The sequence below is a fragment of the Embiotoca jacksoni genome, unplaced genomic scaffold, assembly GCF_022577435.1.
Source record: "Embiotoca jacksoni isolate LCO1_2020_lvr unplaced genomic scaffold, fEmbJac1.0.p SCAF_12, whole genome shotgun sequence".
In the NCBI taxonomy this organism is placed as follows: Eukaryota; Metazoa; Chordata; class Actinopteri; family Embiotocidae; genus Embiotoca; species Embiotoca jacksoni.
In genome coordinates, this window is record NW_027185252.1 from 13,765,022 (window position 1) to 13,780,515 (window position 15,494).

At 44.7% G+C, this 15,494-nt stretch overlaps 1 protein-coding gene across 2 annotated transcripts in view; it reads right to left on the bottom strand.

The window, feature by feature from the left end:
- The window catches only part of unc5b (unc-5 netrin receptor B), a 58,901-nt gene that overhangs the window by 19,871 nt on the left and 23,536 nt on the right, over positions 1-15,494 (bottom strand). For both annotated transcript variants that reach the window (XM_069144975.1, XM_069144974.1), the window contains exons 2-7: positions 4,748-4,978; positions 4,368-4,511; positions 3,805-3,908; positions 2,483-2,663; positions 2,069-2,236; positions 1,437-1,601 (exon numbers count right to left, since the gene is read on the bottom strand). In XM_069144975.1, coding sequence (XP_069001076.1) covers positions 1,437-1,601; positions 2,069-2,236; positions 2,483-2,663; positions 3,805-3,908; positions 4,368-4,511; positions 4,748-4,978 — 993 coding nt within the window. The remainder of the gene's footprint in view (positions 1-1,436; positions 1,602-2,068; positions 2,237-2,482; positions 2,664-3,804; positions 3,909-4,367; positions 4,512-4,747; positions 4,979-15,494) is intronic.

Here is a 15,494-nt window from a genome sequence, read left to right on the forward strand (position 1 = left end):
ACCATCTTTCAGGATTGTGTCACTTACTAGATCTCAAATCAAATAACCTTTCTCTCCGTAGCATCATCAAAACACCAAATGGATTTCCTGACTCCGACGTTCGTCCAAGAGCAATTAGAATCTAACAGGATGCAATGAAGATGATGGTTTGTGGTGTCTCAGAGCATTTTACATTTATGACTGAGGTGTTTAGCCGATCCTCAGAGGGACAGACAATGAGCGAGATATTTGGAGTGAGCATTTTCTACCTGATTGTCTGACATGTGTGACGAATGCAAAGAGCCCTAATGTCATCAGGACAGATTGTAGCCACAGAATAATCATATTAACGCGCCAGGAGAATAAATAAGTAAATCAGTAACCTAGAGTTTGCCTAGTGACACATTTACAGATTTTTCTCCAGCGCAGAGCTCCTTGTCTCTACCCTCTGTCAGAGCCACTTGAACGCTTGTTTTCCTGATGGCCTCAAGAGAACGCTTGGCTCCTTACGACCATATCACACGGCGTATTTGTCTAATCTGGCTGCTCCGTGGAAGCCTGTTTATGTCGGGACTCGCGTGTGTGTCTGACAGAGTCGGAGCGCAGTGCTGCTCTGAGTGTGCATATGATCTCCCCTCCCTGCGCGTGCATTTAAGAGGTTTGTGTGCATGCATTGGTGTGTTATGTGTGTGTGTGTGTGTGTGTGTTTTTACGTGTGTACTTGACTGTATTTCACTGCCTTTGTGGATGTGCATCTCTAAGATTCTAATGCGCTGTCAGCTGGATTCCTCCCAGCTCATCACGGCCTGCACATTGGATGTCAGTGTGAGTCTGACTCACTCTCATATGCTCTTCCCTGTGCTAATTTTTCGACTTGGCTGTGTCATGCTTGCTTCCCACTCCATCCGCTCCCTTAGCCTGCACTCGCTCCGTCTTCCTTTCTCTCTCTCTTTCCATCTGTGCTTTTTAGCTGTGGATCAGTTGCTTTCTTCCTTTGTGAACCTAAGTTTTCCCTCATGAAACATCTGTCTGCAATTTAGCTCTTTTTACTTTCATCTCTCTGCACATTGGTGCTCCCCGCCATGCTGCGGTGGCTAAACACATTAAGAATACAGTTCCATACAAGCTTTGAAATGCAATACACCTTATAACACTGAACTATGAGCAGAGGATAACTGCCTGCAACATTTTCTATTATCAACTCAACAACCACCTGAAGCAGCAAATCTGCTGTTACAACATTGACCCCTATAGAAATACCAGAAACACCATATTCTTTCAGATATTGGACGACTGCACTATCACCATCTGTCAGCTGAATTCAAGCTATATTGTATTGTATTATAGGGCAGAGGGAAGAATTAGAATACATTACATCAAGAAATATAAACAAGCCAAATATGTACTGTAGTTTGACATTAAACAACCGCGCCAGTTCAAACAAATTGCAGACTTACTTCGTGCACACAGGCCCTCTGTACAGTTTTTGCTTTCCATCATGCTGCCGCTGCAGTGCCTTCCTCCGTTTATGGGTGGGGGGGCTTGGCATTCGCGGCTGCGCCAGTGGGTGCACTCTGTCCCACAGGCGGACCACTTTGCCCACTCTGTCCAGCCTCCATCCACTGCAATGACAACGAAGATGTGTGTCATTTTACAGCCAAGCAACAACTTAATACTTCCAACGCTCCAGGTAGAGGGAAAATTGGGCATGACATTATAATGCAGTATGATGCATATGTAATGGATAGTTTTGCAATTTAGCTAAATACAGTCTGTGTTTTTTTTATTTTTTAAACAACTCAGGGTGGTCTGACACACTGCAGGAATAACCAGAATGGTGTGTCCTTCTTAACAGCAAAATCAGACTGGCTACAACGGCAAATGCTATTCTGTCATGGTTGGATGAAGCTCGGAGGGGTAAACACTCTACTTTGCTGTTAAGGAGAAAGTTTTTGAGGTAAAAGTTAAAAAACAAAGATAAAAAAAATGATTCTTGTACTTTCTGTCAAATGGCCCATTTCGGAAATTTCCTTATATTCCAGTGCATGACTGTTTTGGATGAAGATGTTATAAATAATGTCAGGTTCACCTGGGCATAGTGTGGTGCAAGTTACTCTCTGGACAGGAGTGCCCTCACAGAAGCCTCCTCCATTCAGAGGGGCAGGATTGGTGCAGCTGCGTGTTCGACGCTGCCAGCCCCGCCCGCACCGAGCGTTACACTCCGACCATTCAGTCCAAGAAGACCAACCTCCGCTCACTGACAGAGACACACACACACAGAGGCAAAGAGAGCGAGAGTTAATACCCAGGTCAATTTGAACAGTGATGAGAATATAGACACTCAAAACATCCCTTTGCATACACATCAGTGTGTGACAGAGTGTTGTATAAGTGTGTTTATTTTTTTTAGAAATTTTAAGATTTAATTTTTAAGATAATATCAATAATAAATGGAAGGATGTTTATTCTCATGTGTCACAAAAGAGAAAAACATATGTGCTACCATAAACAATGAGCGTAGCTGTGCTGCTGCGTCTTTTTGCCACCACGTTACGAGCCACGCAGGTGTAGTTGGCGGTGTCCGAGAGTCTGGCCTGTTTGATGATCAGATCATGATCAATCGTGATGAGGAAATTGTGGTCCTGCGATGGCTCTATGATGTCCTCATTTTTCAGCCAGTCCACCTACAGAGAAGCAATAATGTAGAAATAAGATTTAAATTAGGAACTTTATTACAGAGATAGGAATCTCAAGAAGGCTAAAACAAAGTTATAAAAGTTATAGTTAATCTAAATTAAAATAAACAAACAAGTAAGGTACTACTTTAAAGAGAAGTAACAAACAAATTTAGCTCCTACACTCTCAGTCCTCTGTTATTTCAAATTTGACTGCCTTTTTTTTTTTTTTATTGGGAGACATTTCTTCACATAAATCATTGTACAAATCAGCAGGTGTGTATGCATAAACATGAGTCAGCGCACCATGCACAGAGCCATTCAGTAAACACAATAACCCTGCAGCGCATTAAGCCGTCACAACACACGGTATTGACATAGTCAAAATTTGGTCATCTATGCCTCAGAATAAAAATACTAATTTCCTGTCTCTTTCCCTCAACTTTTAATTTCAACACATCCTCCTTATGAATGGGCAAAATATCATTGCTAACAAATACAATCAGTGTTTATCAATAAAACTGAAATTCCAGTTTTGCGCTCTCTTGTCATCACATAACACATGCTTTTATTTTGCATTTCATGCTTTTTATATCACATTATAACAAGTTATTCAGCCACAAAAAAAAAACAATACAGCTTAGCAAAACATTAATATTTATTTGAGTAATAAAAAAAAATCTACATCAATGAAGAACTTTACACTCTTCATATATTGTTGCTGGTTTATGAGCAAAATTAGCACTTTTGACACACTTTTGTTGTACAGTTAGAGCAGCTTGGTGTTAAAACATGACGCAAAGGGGATTTAAGCCTTTTGAGCTCTGTTGTTTAAACACCAGAGCATATATCCACTGATGTTTACATGTTTTAGTGATCTTTTTATTGATGGTGTCAAAGTGTCAGTGGCTCACCCTTTACTTTCTCCCCTTTTGTTTTATGTTGTTGCAGACTGCAGTACATAAATGTGTGTGACTGACTGTTGATTAGTTGGATCTCGGCCTTGCTGTCACCCTTTAATACTTGGACTTGCCGGGAGGGGCTTTAAACCACAAAACATAAATGAATTCAAACTATTTATTGCCCAATAAGAACCCAAGTTTAACCCCAAAATAGTGATGAGGATGGTGATGAGGAGAAAGACATCTACCTCAGCAGCGGGCATGCCCTCCGGGGGGCGACACTGCAGCAGCACCTCCTGCTCGAGCCGCACCTCCCGACCCAGAGGCTCCTGCTCAAAGTTCTTTCTCAGGTCTACAGGGGGCGACACACATGTAGGCAGCAGTTAGTTAAGGCGCCCCGCACAGCAGAGTGACACGCTGTTTATCTCAGTGACATTGGCTGTCACAAAAACACCCACATATCCACACACACACACACACACACACACACACACACACACACCAGGCAAAGCCCCAAAAAGCCTTTGTCAGTGTCCCTTTTTTCACTCCGTACCCTCATAAACATGCAACGTGTCAATCACACTGCACCATACATTACCACGGGGGACTAAGATGGAGTGCCACAGCACATTTATTTGCATATATACTTAAGCTGATACATATGACAAGCAAAAAGTCTGAAACATTTACCCTTCCGCTGTCTCTCTTCCTGCCTTTATCACTCACACACACACACACACACACACACACACACACACACACACACACACACACACACACACACACACACACACACACACACGATACTGACATGCAATGCGAACGTAGGCGCGGTTGCTTTTGGTGGTGCCAGCCGAGCTCCAGGCCACACACTGGCACCAGTAGTCCTCGAGCCCAAACAGCTCCTCCACCTGGGTCCTCGACACCGAGATGTCCACCTCCCGCACCACCAGACCTGGTCAGAGAGAGAGAGGAAAGAGAGTGAGAGAGATTAGTGAGGCGTATTTTTCACAGTGCATATAAATAATGCATTGGCTGCAGGCCAAAAAGAAGTTAACGTGCACATCAAATCCTATAAGAACTAATGGATTATGTTGTTGAAAATGATGTTAGTAATTGAGTATGATGTTTATGTCTGTAAAATACAAGGTGACATTACCATGCGTGTTTGTGTGTATGTGTGTTTCTCACCTGTGATCTGGTCCAGGCTCTCTCTTGTAACGTGGTCGTTTTGATTGACCCATTCTCCGTTACATTTGAAGTAGATCTGGGTGGCTGGCGACGCCCGGCAGCGCAGCTGGACCGGCCGGTTCTTTACGATGAAAGCATCCTCCGGCTCCAGCAGGAATTCTGGGAGAGGCTCTGCCGGCGCTGACGGGAAGGAGTCAGGGAGAACCTCGGCCTCGCTGTAGTCGCTGCTCTCTGACAACACAGAAAGCAGAAATGGTTAAGATGACCGTCCTTCAATGGACAGACCAGAGCAGTAAGTCTCCATCTGGGTTAGAGTGGCTGCTCTGTGGCTCATCCCAGACTTTGACCTCGCTGCTGAGGAGGGAAGAAATAAGCAAAATGACAAATTTGGCCCTCGGGGGATCAATAAGCTATCACCTACCTAGAGGGAGTAAATGTGTGTGACAGCTTCTCTTGTGTCTCAATCCAGCTGCAGGGTATTAAAGCAACCCTGGTAGTGTATTTCAAGAAGGCACTAAAGGTGTTGACAGTTTGCACCGTAAGTGGAGGAGCACAATGAAATAATCTGGCCAGTGCAGGTCTCCTGCTCCGGACTCTCTGGAAGAGTTCATGCTTCTCAGCTGGAGCAGAGAACTGGTGACCTTCCACGAAGAGGTCCTGTTGATCGCACATTATCTCATGACATTTTGGATGTGACACATCCCTCCTGGCAACACTGCCAAGGCTTCTCCTGGCAGCAAGGACACAGTATTGCTGACCTCTTCAGAAAGACTTACTGTAGTGTATCAATGCTGCAATGCCATTGGCTGCTACACGTTTTCAGAGCAGTATATAGATTTGTGTGGTATGTACTGCTAACTTTGCCATGTACTAATTTAATTTAATGTTGGCCAGCCCTTTAAAGCCAATTTGTGACTCCATTAATACAAATCGACAGTTTGAAGAGTATTTTAATGATGTATAATGATATTATGGTTTAAATGGTTGTGGAGTCGTTAGTAATGGCCCTGACTCTAAAACTCTGTCAGTCAGACGTGTCTGTTTAAAGGGCTGCAGGGACGACACACTGATGCAAGCCTGAACCCTGCTACATCTCTGCATCCATCAACTGGGTTGTATCCTTGTGCAGTTGAGCAAGACAGTTAAGCAGAGGCAGACTGGACAAAACCATGTGACGTAAAATTTGCAGACAGCAGGACCCTGGCATAGCTATAACTGTCCGACTAAAAATATACACAAATATAGCACATATACATCTATACATCTTGTTTAGGCATGTTTCATAAACCGCTATAAGTCTGAGAAATGTTCTCTCAATTTTATTCCATGTCTTAACATCACCTTCTGTTGTACTTATATAGTTTTTTCCTTTTGGGTAATCCATGTTCTTATGAAATGTTAATGTCTCTGACCTTCCAAAAGAAAACTTTGTTCTGCTTATGAAAATGATCTGAATTCAATAAGCATTAAGTGGAAGACTGGAGCAGAGAGCAGGGGATTGACGATGTTTGCTCCAGTCAGGAGATTCCAAAAAGCTATGAGCATATCCAGCTCAGTGCACTTTCTTACACACACACACACACACACACACACACACACACACACACACACACACACACACACACACACACACACACACACACACACACACACACACACACACACACACACGCGCAGATGAGCAAACACGCATGCAGGAATAGCTCATGGGTATCCTTGATTTTCTTACACAGCAGTCTCAGTTCTTAAATCTCATCCTCTGCATTCGGCGGATAAAGAAAGAGGTGTGAGAGCAAATACAGCTGCTTTTATACAATGAGATTTAAACCAGGCAAATTTGAAATGTTCAGTTTTCAAAATGTATCAAGCCAAACCTGATCAGTTATTCTACAAGCAGGGAACAAGAGAAACTACTTAGAACGATACCGTCTCCTATTTTAGGAGAGTGAGCACTTCCCCACTCTCATCCCACCGTTTCCCTTGACAGACTCTGTCTGAGACATTAGGGAGAGCAAAGAGAAACACAGAGCACGAAGGAGGTGGGAGGGAAAGGTGCGTCACAATTCAAGGCTAACAAGGACTTATGGGATTCAGGAGGCTGTTCCATTTTCAGGTACAAGAATGGTACCACCTCTTGACCCAGAACTCTTCCACTATAAAAAGGCTGGCTGGGCTAAAAGAGGCTGAAGCAGCGCTGCCCACAGCTCAGAGTTTGGCAGGGCTGTGGCCACAGGACAGTCGAAAGGGCAACAGCTGCTCCAGGCCTCACAGCCATCCAGGATGGACCTGTCACCATGTATCTGTCTCTGACTTTTTCTGTTGTGTTTCTCACACAACCACATCCTTGTTCTTCTCCAGTCACTGACTACTTCACCAACCTGTGACCCTAAACTGAACCCTCACCACAGCACGCTGGTGCTGTAGAGCAAAAGCTGGAATTGATGGGTTTGTTAGGCATGGTCACAAATATGAAAACATTATTAAATATAAGTTTTGAAATTACTTATTCTTTCTACGATAGAGGCCCGTGATATAATATTGTCACAATACTTAAGTTATACTATCATATTACTGAGACAATTATTATTATGCTGAGTATTGGGATAGCATGTATAGCAATATTCTGACATTTGTATTACCTTTTTTTTTTAAGTGTAATTATGTCCTCTAAAGAAGAATTTCAACATATACTAAACAATAAAACTTTCAGTCTGTTCATCTGACTTCAGTCGTTTTTATTGTAGCAAAATGGGATTGTCAAGCAGACAGACTGACCAACACTGTAATAAAAACCTGTCATACATGCTGCGTGCACCTGAAAAATATATTTATATAATAAAATATTGATACTTGGCACCTGGGTATCGATATGATAGTGCTACACAAAGTATGCGTTGTATAATTTTTTTCCCAAGAGTCCTAATGTTATGTCTGATTTCATTTGTTTCATTAGGTTATTCTGTATTGTATTGGTTTGTATTTTTACAAACTTTTTACAAATGTTGAGTTCTCATTCACTTAAATAAAAGAAATTAAGCACTTTGGTTGCAATTTCCTGAGCAGGTTCTCCACATCGTGTTTCACAGACACTCCTAAACAAACGTGTATGGACAGTGTATAATTGTGGCCAATGCCTTATACTGAAAAGAAATGTAAAAGTGATTAAATCACACAAAATCATTTTTTGTTATGTAAAACTCAAAGTGGCTCTCGCAGCTCAACAGCAGAACAAAACCAAACCATAAAAACTGCACATGAAACCATGCATACGCACTTACACTTGTTTCTGCTCCCACAGGTTACAACCTGGCAGGTGTCCACATTCCACATCACTGTATACTGTACACACTCAATTAACCATGTACCACAGTGCAAACAGGTCAACACAAACAAATAGGAACAATGAATGTTACCTCTTCTCAAAGTAATGCCTAACCATGAACATGAATCGCATTCATCCTCGTGCCTTTCTCACAAGTCTCTGCTCTCCTCTATCCACACTAAGCTGCCGCCTCCAGTCTTTCAGACTTTGAATTCTCTCTGTCAATAACCAATTGTGTTGGCCCTCCCCGCCCCTCACCCCCGCTCTTTCCCTTTGTCCGGCATTGATCGGTCGGTGTTCAAACATCGGCTGAAAACAGAGCCTGTCACTCTTCAGGCGTGATGAGAGGGGGCACAGAGAGAGGAAGAGGAAGGCAGGAGGAAAAAGAAATGGCAGCAGAAAGACAAACAGAGAGAGACGGTGGTTCAGACGGAGACAGAATGGGAGGAGAGCCCTGCGTATTTGGATAAACCTCTCTCTCTCTGTGCTGTGTGTGTGTGTGTGTGTGTGTGTGTGTGTGTGTGTGTGTGTGTGTGTGTGTGTGTGTGTATATACTGAGGCCTGCAGAGAGCCACAGTTTAATTAAAACACTTTTGGATGACAGAGGAAGGAGACAGACAGACAGCCTCTTTCTCTCCCCTCTGTCTCTCTCTTGGATAATGGAGCTAGGGGTTTAAAGTGGAACCTGTGTTTTTGGGCCAGCATACAAACATCCATCAGAACTCAGCAGCCGGCAATTTGTGCGGAATGGAGGAGTCTTAAAGACAAGAACTCCTCACTATGCAGCACAGCAAGTCTTTTATTACTCTAATGACAGACAGCAGACCGCTAGACAGCAAACACAGGCTTCTGGGTATTCTTTTCCCGAGCACACAATCGTGTGAACACACACACACACACACATACATGTAAGACCGACACCCGATGACAACCTATGCTTATACAGTACATTCTCTCCCACTCTTATTCATGTATGCTAAACTCCACTGTAACTGAAGGAGTGCCCTCCTTGGTGCTCGACTGTGTGGCGGAGTGCAGCGCTTCAGTGCAGTGTAACTGAGAGTCAGAGTGACAGCGGTGGAGCCGGGCTCCACTGGAAGGCAGGACTGCGTGGGAGAGAGATAGAGGGAATCTGGACAGAGGTGACAAGACGGGAAGACAAGAGGCCTGGACAAAGACGGGTCAGGAGACACTCGAAGATGAGTGGAAGGGAGAGAAACAATGAAGTAAACGCGTACACACACATACCCACAAACATGCAACACTGGACAGCTATAATAACTGGTAAGGAAAATGAATCACAGCAATGTCTGTCTTTTCTCAGCCTGACTCTGAAACTGTCTGTTGTTTTTTCTGCCCGCTGTCATTCTTCACCTTCTCTTTTCTTTACCCTTTCATTCTCTGTCTCTCTCTCTCTCTCTCTCACACACTCACACACACACACACACACACACACACACACACACACACACACACACACACACACACACACACACACACACACACACACACACACACACGGATGACAGTAATTTTCTTAGCTCCAGCGCCTCGAGCCAGAGTGGAGTCTAAAGCGTCTGTACTTTATCATTACCTTTAGAGACTTAGTCATTACTGTCCCCTCAAGTGCCCTCACTATCCCAACACTGCACTCAGAAGTAAGGGAAAAGCCAGCAAAGGAGAATAAAGCAGCGGAAGGAGAATACTTTGAAGCAGCCAAACAACAGAGAAACACTTCAAAAGACACGGGGTGAACTTGTGTTTGGCATGATCAGGTTTTGGTTTTTTTTTCTTCTTTTTTTAGCCATCCTATGAGGTCAAAAACAAACAAACAAACAGCAGCACAGCATCCCACCTCCTCCCTTCCGCTTTCCAGTCGGGTGTATGACACAGGAGTGCTTTTCTTCTTGCCCTCCCCTGACTCAAGTCCTCCTTCCCTCCTGCCCGCTGGATTCAAAGCACTCTGCGCAGCTCCAGTCGACTTCAAATGACATCCCACAGCCTTAATTGCAAACACACACGCATGGAGACAGAACTTGTAGCCCACAGCTACGAAGCACAACCAGCTCACTGAGTACACAAAGGACAAACAGCTGTGAGGATAGACGGACAAATATGACAGCGCTGCCAGTGACACAGGAAACAAGGCCAATTAATACAGTGATCTGCAGCCATTATGTAACATTGACTGGCTGACCATATACATCATCCTCACCCAATCTACCTCATTATCATCATTCTTGCGAGGAAGCCCTGAGGCACGAGTCGCACACGCCACACACACACACACACACACACACACACACACACACACACACACACACACACACACACACACACACACACACACACACACAGAGGCAGGTCGAAAGAGACAGAGATGGATGGAGGGAGACAGTCTCTCCTTGCCTTCCTTAAAGGACAATTACACTGAATGATTGATATTCAGACTGACCTCATCCTCATCAGCCCGACAAAAAAAAAATCACCACAAGAGGAGAGAGAAGAAACCAGCGCAGAGGGGAAAAGATGGAGTGACGTGACGACTGGGAAAAAGCAAGTGTCAAGATTTAGACACAGGATGTGATGGGGGGGAAAAAAAAGCATCAGGGAATGTGTGTGTGTGTGTGTGTGTGTGTGTGTGTGTGTGTGTGTGTGTGTGTGTGTGTGTGTGTGTGTGTGTGTGTGTGTGTGTGTGTGTGTGTGTGTGTTGGCATCAGGCAGGGCATGAGGCGACATGAGTGCAGGTTGGAGCGACACAGCATCACTTCTCACGTCAACAAAGGCAGACGGAGTGTGAGGAGTCATGCAGTTCACCCATCTGACTGAAAGCACGCACACACACATGCACACACACACTGGCACTAACACTTGCAATATAAGTAGCCCTTTTGAGCACAGACGGGGGGCAAAATTGGTCATCTTTTAATAGGATATGTCATTAATTCACCAGTGACAATCACACACCATTATTTTGGTCTCATCTTGATGGCTATGAGGCGACAGGAGGCAGGAAGCAGAATTTGACTTCCTGGTGAGAGCGTCGCAGATCCAACGCTGCGTGCTTGCTCATGAAGCCTCCGACACGCGGGCCTTGAAAGTTCTTGTTTGGGTATTTTGATATGACCACCAAGATGTGCACATGTGGCGGCTTCACATGGCTCTGCAGCTTGTTTCTTTGTACTCACCATGGTGACTCGCTAACTACCCGACTTCCTATCTCACACCAGCAGACACACACATTCCTCTTCAGGTCTGTCATGATTATTACTTGCCTTCTTCTTCTTACCTTTTTTTCCTCCATCTCACCAGCAAAACGGACAAGGTTTTTCTTAAATATTTATAGCTTTATAAGCTGCAGCGTGATAACAACAAAGAAATAGTCAAAAACTGCAAAGACAAGTTACACATTTCAATCTTATTTTTTTAAGAATATAAAAAAATTTGCCAGCTAGTGCGACTGGTGCTGTAGCATTCAGATAGATGCCAATCTGCACAGTCTATATAGATGGGTCATGATTTTCCAATATTCGAACAGTCATTGAAATATAAAAATCGAATAGTATGAGCAACTATCATTCTTTCTTATTTCCCCATTTTTCACCACCGCATGGTTGTAATGCATTACTCCCATCGGAAGGTGCCGCCGCCAGTCTATCAGACTTTGAATTCTCTCTTTCAATAACCAATTGACCAATTGATAAAAGCTGTCTGCAAGCTGTCAATAAACAACATAAAGAAGAGGTGTTACTATCTAGGTGTTACATGTTACTATCAGGCTCCAGAGATTTGCAGGTAAAGCTGTGTGGTGCTGTGAGATTAGATGCTGCAGTGTGAACAGGAAAAACATGCAAAGATGACTACAAATGTTCTGTGTGGAACTCCTTCAAAACATAAATGAAGATGAGATGCAGTCAAACTCTGCAGGTAGAGCAAGCAGATCATCAGTCTACCGCAGCTCTGCACAGTCGTCAGAGGGAAGCACAGAGCAAACGGTCCATCCACTGATCAATAATCAATAGCCAGACAGAGTGAGTTTGAAGTTGGACGTGCAGCGCAAATAACATCCCTCATCCCAGAGAAAACATGCGTCACACATCACATCAGCTGAGTCCAAGGCAGCGGTTTTAGAAGTTGGATTACATTTGTTGAGCCTACGTTAACAGCAAACTCTCTTTTTCTCTTTATGTGTGCGTCGGTGTGTGTGTATAAGTGTGTGTGGGTGTGTGTTTTTTTGAGGGGAGGGGTCAAAGGGGGGGTTATATACACGTGTCTGTGATGGGGTTCATAGTTGCATAATAGTCAAATAGTTAAGAGCGGATATCGAATAGTGTTTGCTTGAAATGCCCATCCCTAATAGTTTATAAACAGCTGCTATCCTTCTCTTGCCAACGTTAAGCTAACACATCCTAATTTATTGTATTGAACCCTGGTCTGACTTCCCAACTGTAACCAGTAAAAACAACATGACACAAACATGCCGTAAATGTTTCAGCAGCTTTTCTATTAATTCTATGTTTGTTAGGGGAACTTATGAGTGGCATCCTGTCAGAAGTTCATCACAGCAGTGGACGTGTCACACCTTTGATCGGATCTGACGTGACAACTGCCGAGCGGCCATTTCTGTGGAATGTGAAGCTTCCCGTTTCATCATCGTGTGTGTAATTAATTGTGCAAGGCGTGTGCATATGAGCAAAACAGACGGAATCAGTGTGAGCAAGAAAAAAGCAGAAAGAAGAATCCAAAAGGTGTAGGTGTGTGAGAGTGAGAGAGTGAGAGTGTGATAGAGAGAGAGAGAGAGAGGTGACAGGGGGCTGTAAAGCAGATTGTCAGAGAGGGGAGGTCTGAGCAGGTGACAGAGATGCACAATGACAGAAATGCTTCGCTTGTCCATCCAGCATGTCCGGGTGGCAGGAGGAGAGAGAGCACACCTGAGGATATGGGAACAAGCACGCACACACGCACGCACACACACACACACACACACACACACACACACACACACACACACACACACACACACGCACGCGCACATGCGCACGCACACACACAAATTGCAGTGGCTTGTAAGACCTGATTTACAGATCTGCTTGTAAATTGAGGATTATCCCACACTCTAAGCTGTAAGGTGTGTTGCCCTATGACCCCTCGAAATTGTAAATTAAGTGTAACTTGCCCTTTTTCAAAGGACTCACCCTCTGTTCCTTTTTTATTCCCCATGAGTCTTTGCTGTCATAATAACAGTTAATCTTCCCTGTTGGAGGGAATGCCTGGGGGCACAGACACTCGTGTAAACATGCCATCTAACTACAGGGTTGAAAATAAATAAGGTTCAACGGAATGCAGTGTTTTTTACTGATAACTGGCTGAATACTGCAAAATTTAGTTTTCACATGGACCCACACGACATGTAAACTGTGTGAGAGAGAGAGGTGGTGTGTGTGTGTGTGGGGGGGGAGTGTTTGCAACAAACTATAGATTATATTTACCCACTGTGAATGCAATGGACGGCTTACTCCAAGTGAGATTCGGTGACTGTGTTTTTGAATGTGTGGGTGAGTGTGACTGTGAGAGTGGGAGCGCTAAGAGGATTTGTGCTTCTGTTGTAGCTGTGAGCCCACTGCTGGTACTGGTGCATTTGAATAGACAGAGGGGGGACTGCTACATCGTGGCTGACAGTGGTGCTCTGCCACAGCTAGGGGGCGCCACCCCCCACGGAGCTCATTAATCACGGCCCATCAAAAAGTAGCCCTGTGCTGTTTGTGTGTGCCCTGACGACCACCTACTGCATGGGAACACAGGCGTACACAAGCAGTGCTATCAATCACCAGCAGAGGTGGAGAGAGAGTGGGCAGGAGAGGGGTGAGGACAAGGGGAGAGGTAAGGAGGGAGGGAGGCAGGGGAGAGAGAGAGTGGGTGAGACAAAGCTGTTTTCCTATTATCCTCTTGAAATTACAGGCCAATGTCACGACTATTACTTGGAGGTCAAACTCATCTGGCAGAATGAGACTCTTCCCCCTCCTGCTTGTGTGTTTGTGCAGACAAAACTGTATGTGTTGAGTGGAAGGCGCCACTGCTTGTCTACTCGACCACTGCGCAGCTGCTTGATGAGAGTTGCGCAAGTCTACCAAGAGTGGCTGGTTGCCATGGTGGGTATTCACATGGAGCCGTTTCCTCGAGAGGCCTGCAGTCTACACAGCCATTAACTATGTACACACACACACACACACACACACACACACACACACACACACACACACACACACACACACACACACACACACACACACACACACACAGTCTGTAGTCTGTCTATCCTTTGCTCTTTGTTTTGCCACCTCACTTCCTCCATTTGGAAGTCTTGTTGAAAATCTGCCCTTTTCTGTCACTGATTGTCTCACTGTAACTCTGTTTGTGTCTGTGTGTGTGTGTGTGTGTCTGTGTGTAAGTACGTATAGTGAATAGGTGAGCAGTACAGTGGGATGAGTGTTTGGAAGCTGGGGCCGTTTAAATGGCCGTAATTACATGAGAAGATGAGCTGCATTCCTTCCTGAGGGCAGGCTGATTACAGGCCTCTCCTCTCTGGGCCCCTGTAATTACCCACCCTATCCTGCCTACCCTCCCCAACCCTGTGCTTCACCCTCCATCCCGCTGTATTTGCATCAGTTCTGCCTTGGCGGGGCTACAGGCCCCCCCTCCTCCACCTCCTGTCCTCTGATCCACCTCTCTCCCAACTTGCGTAACACTCTGCCTCTCCTTCCCCTCACCAGGTCACTCTTCTGTCCTCTCTAGTAGCTCCTCCAACTGATTACTCCTCATACACACACACTAGAGACCTCTCACAGAACAAACAGCAGACGTGGCATCATGAACATTGTGCAGCATGCTGCCTTTATCTTTTTTATCTGAAAATGTGCATCTTTTATTTGAACTTCAAAAAAGGAGACAGGATCTTGCATTATGCATATAAACAATGCACTTCACATCAAAACCTATGAAGGTCAATTCTTCGTGATTATTACGACTACTCCCCATGCCACAGGTTTCATGTGTGTGCAGGTAGGTGGGGGTTGCTGTTAAATTCCAACTAATGCTGATGGCCACTCCTCGTGGCAAGCCAGCTCCTGACTAACAGGTAAATCCTGGCTATCTCTCCCTCTCTCTCTCTCTCACAAACAAACAAACAAACAAGCAAACACACACACACACACACACACACACACACACACACACACACACACACACACACACACACACACACACACACACACAGACAAGGGTGGAGTTGTGCACATGACCTCACACAAACAAACCTCAACAAAACCAGTAAGTCCACCCCAGTCAGAGATTACAGTAAGACTGGAGGCACACAGACAGTCAAATTACACGTCCTTCACCCAAATACCCTCAATTGTTGCAGCAACT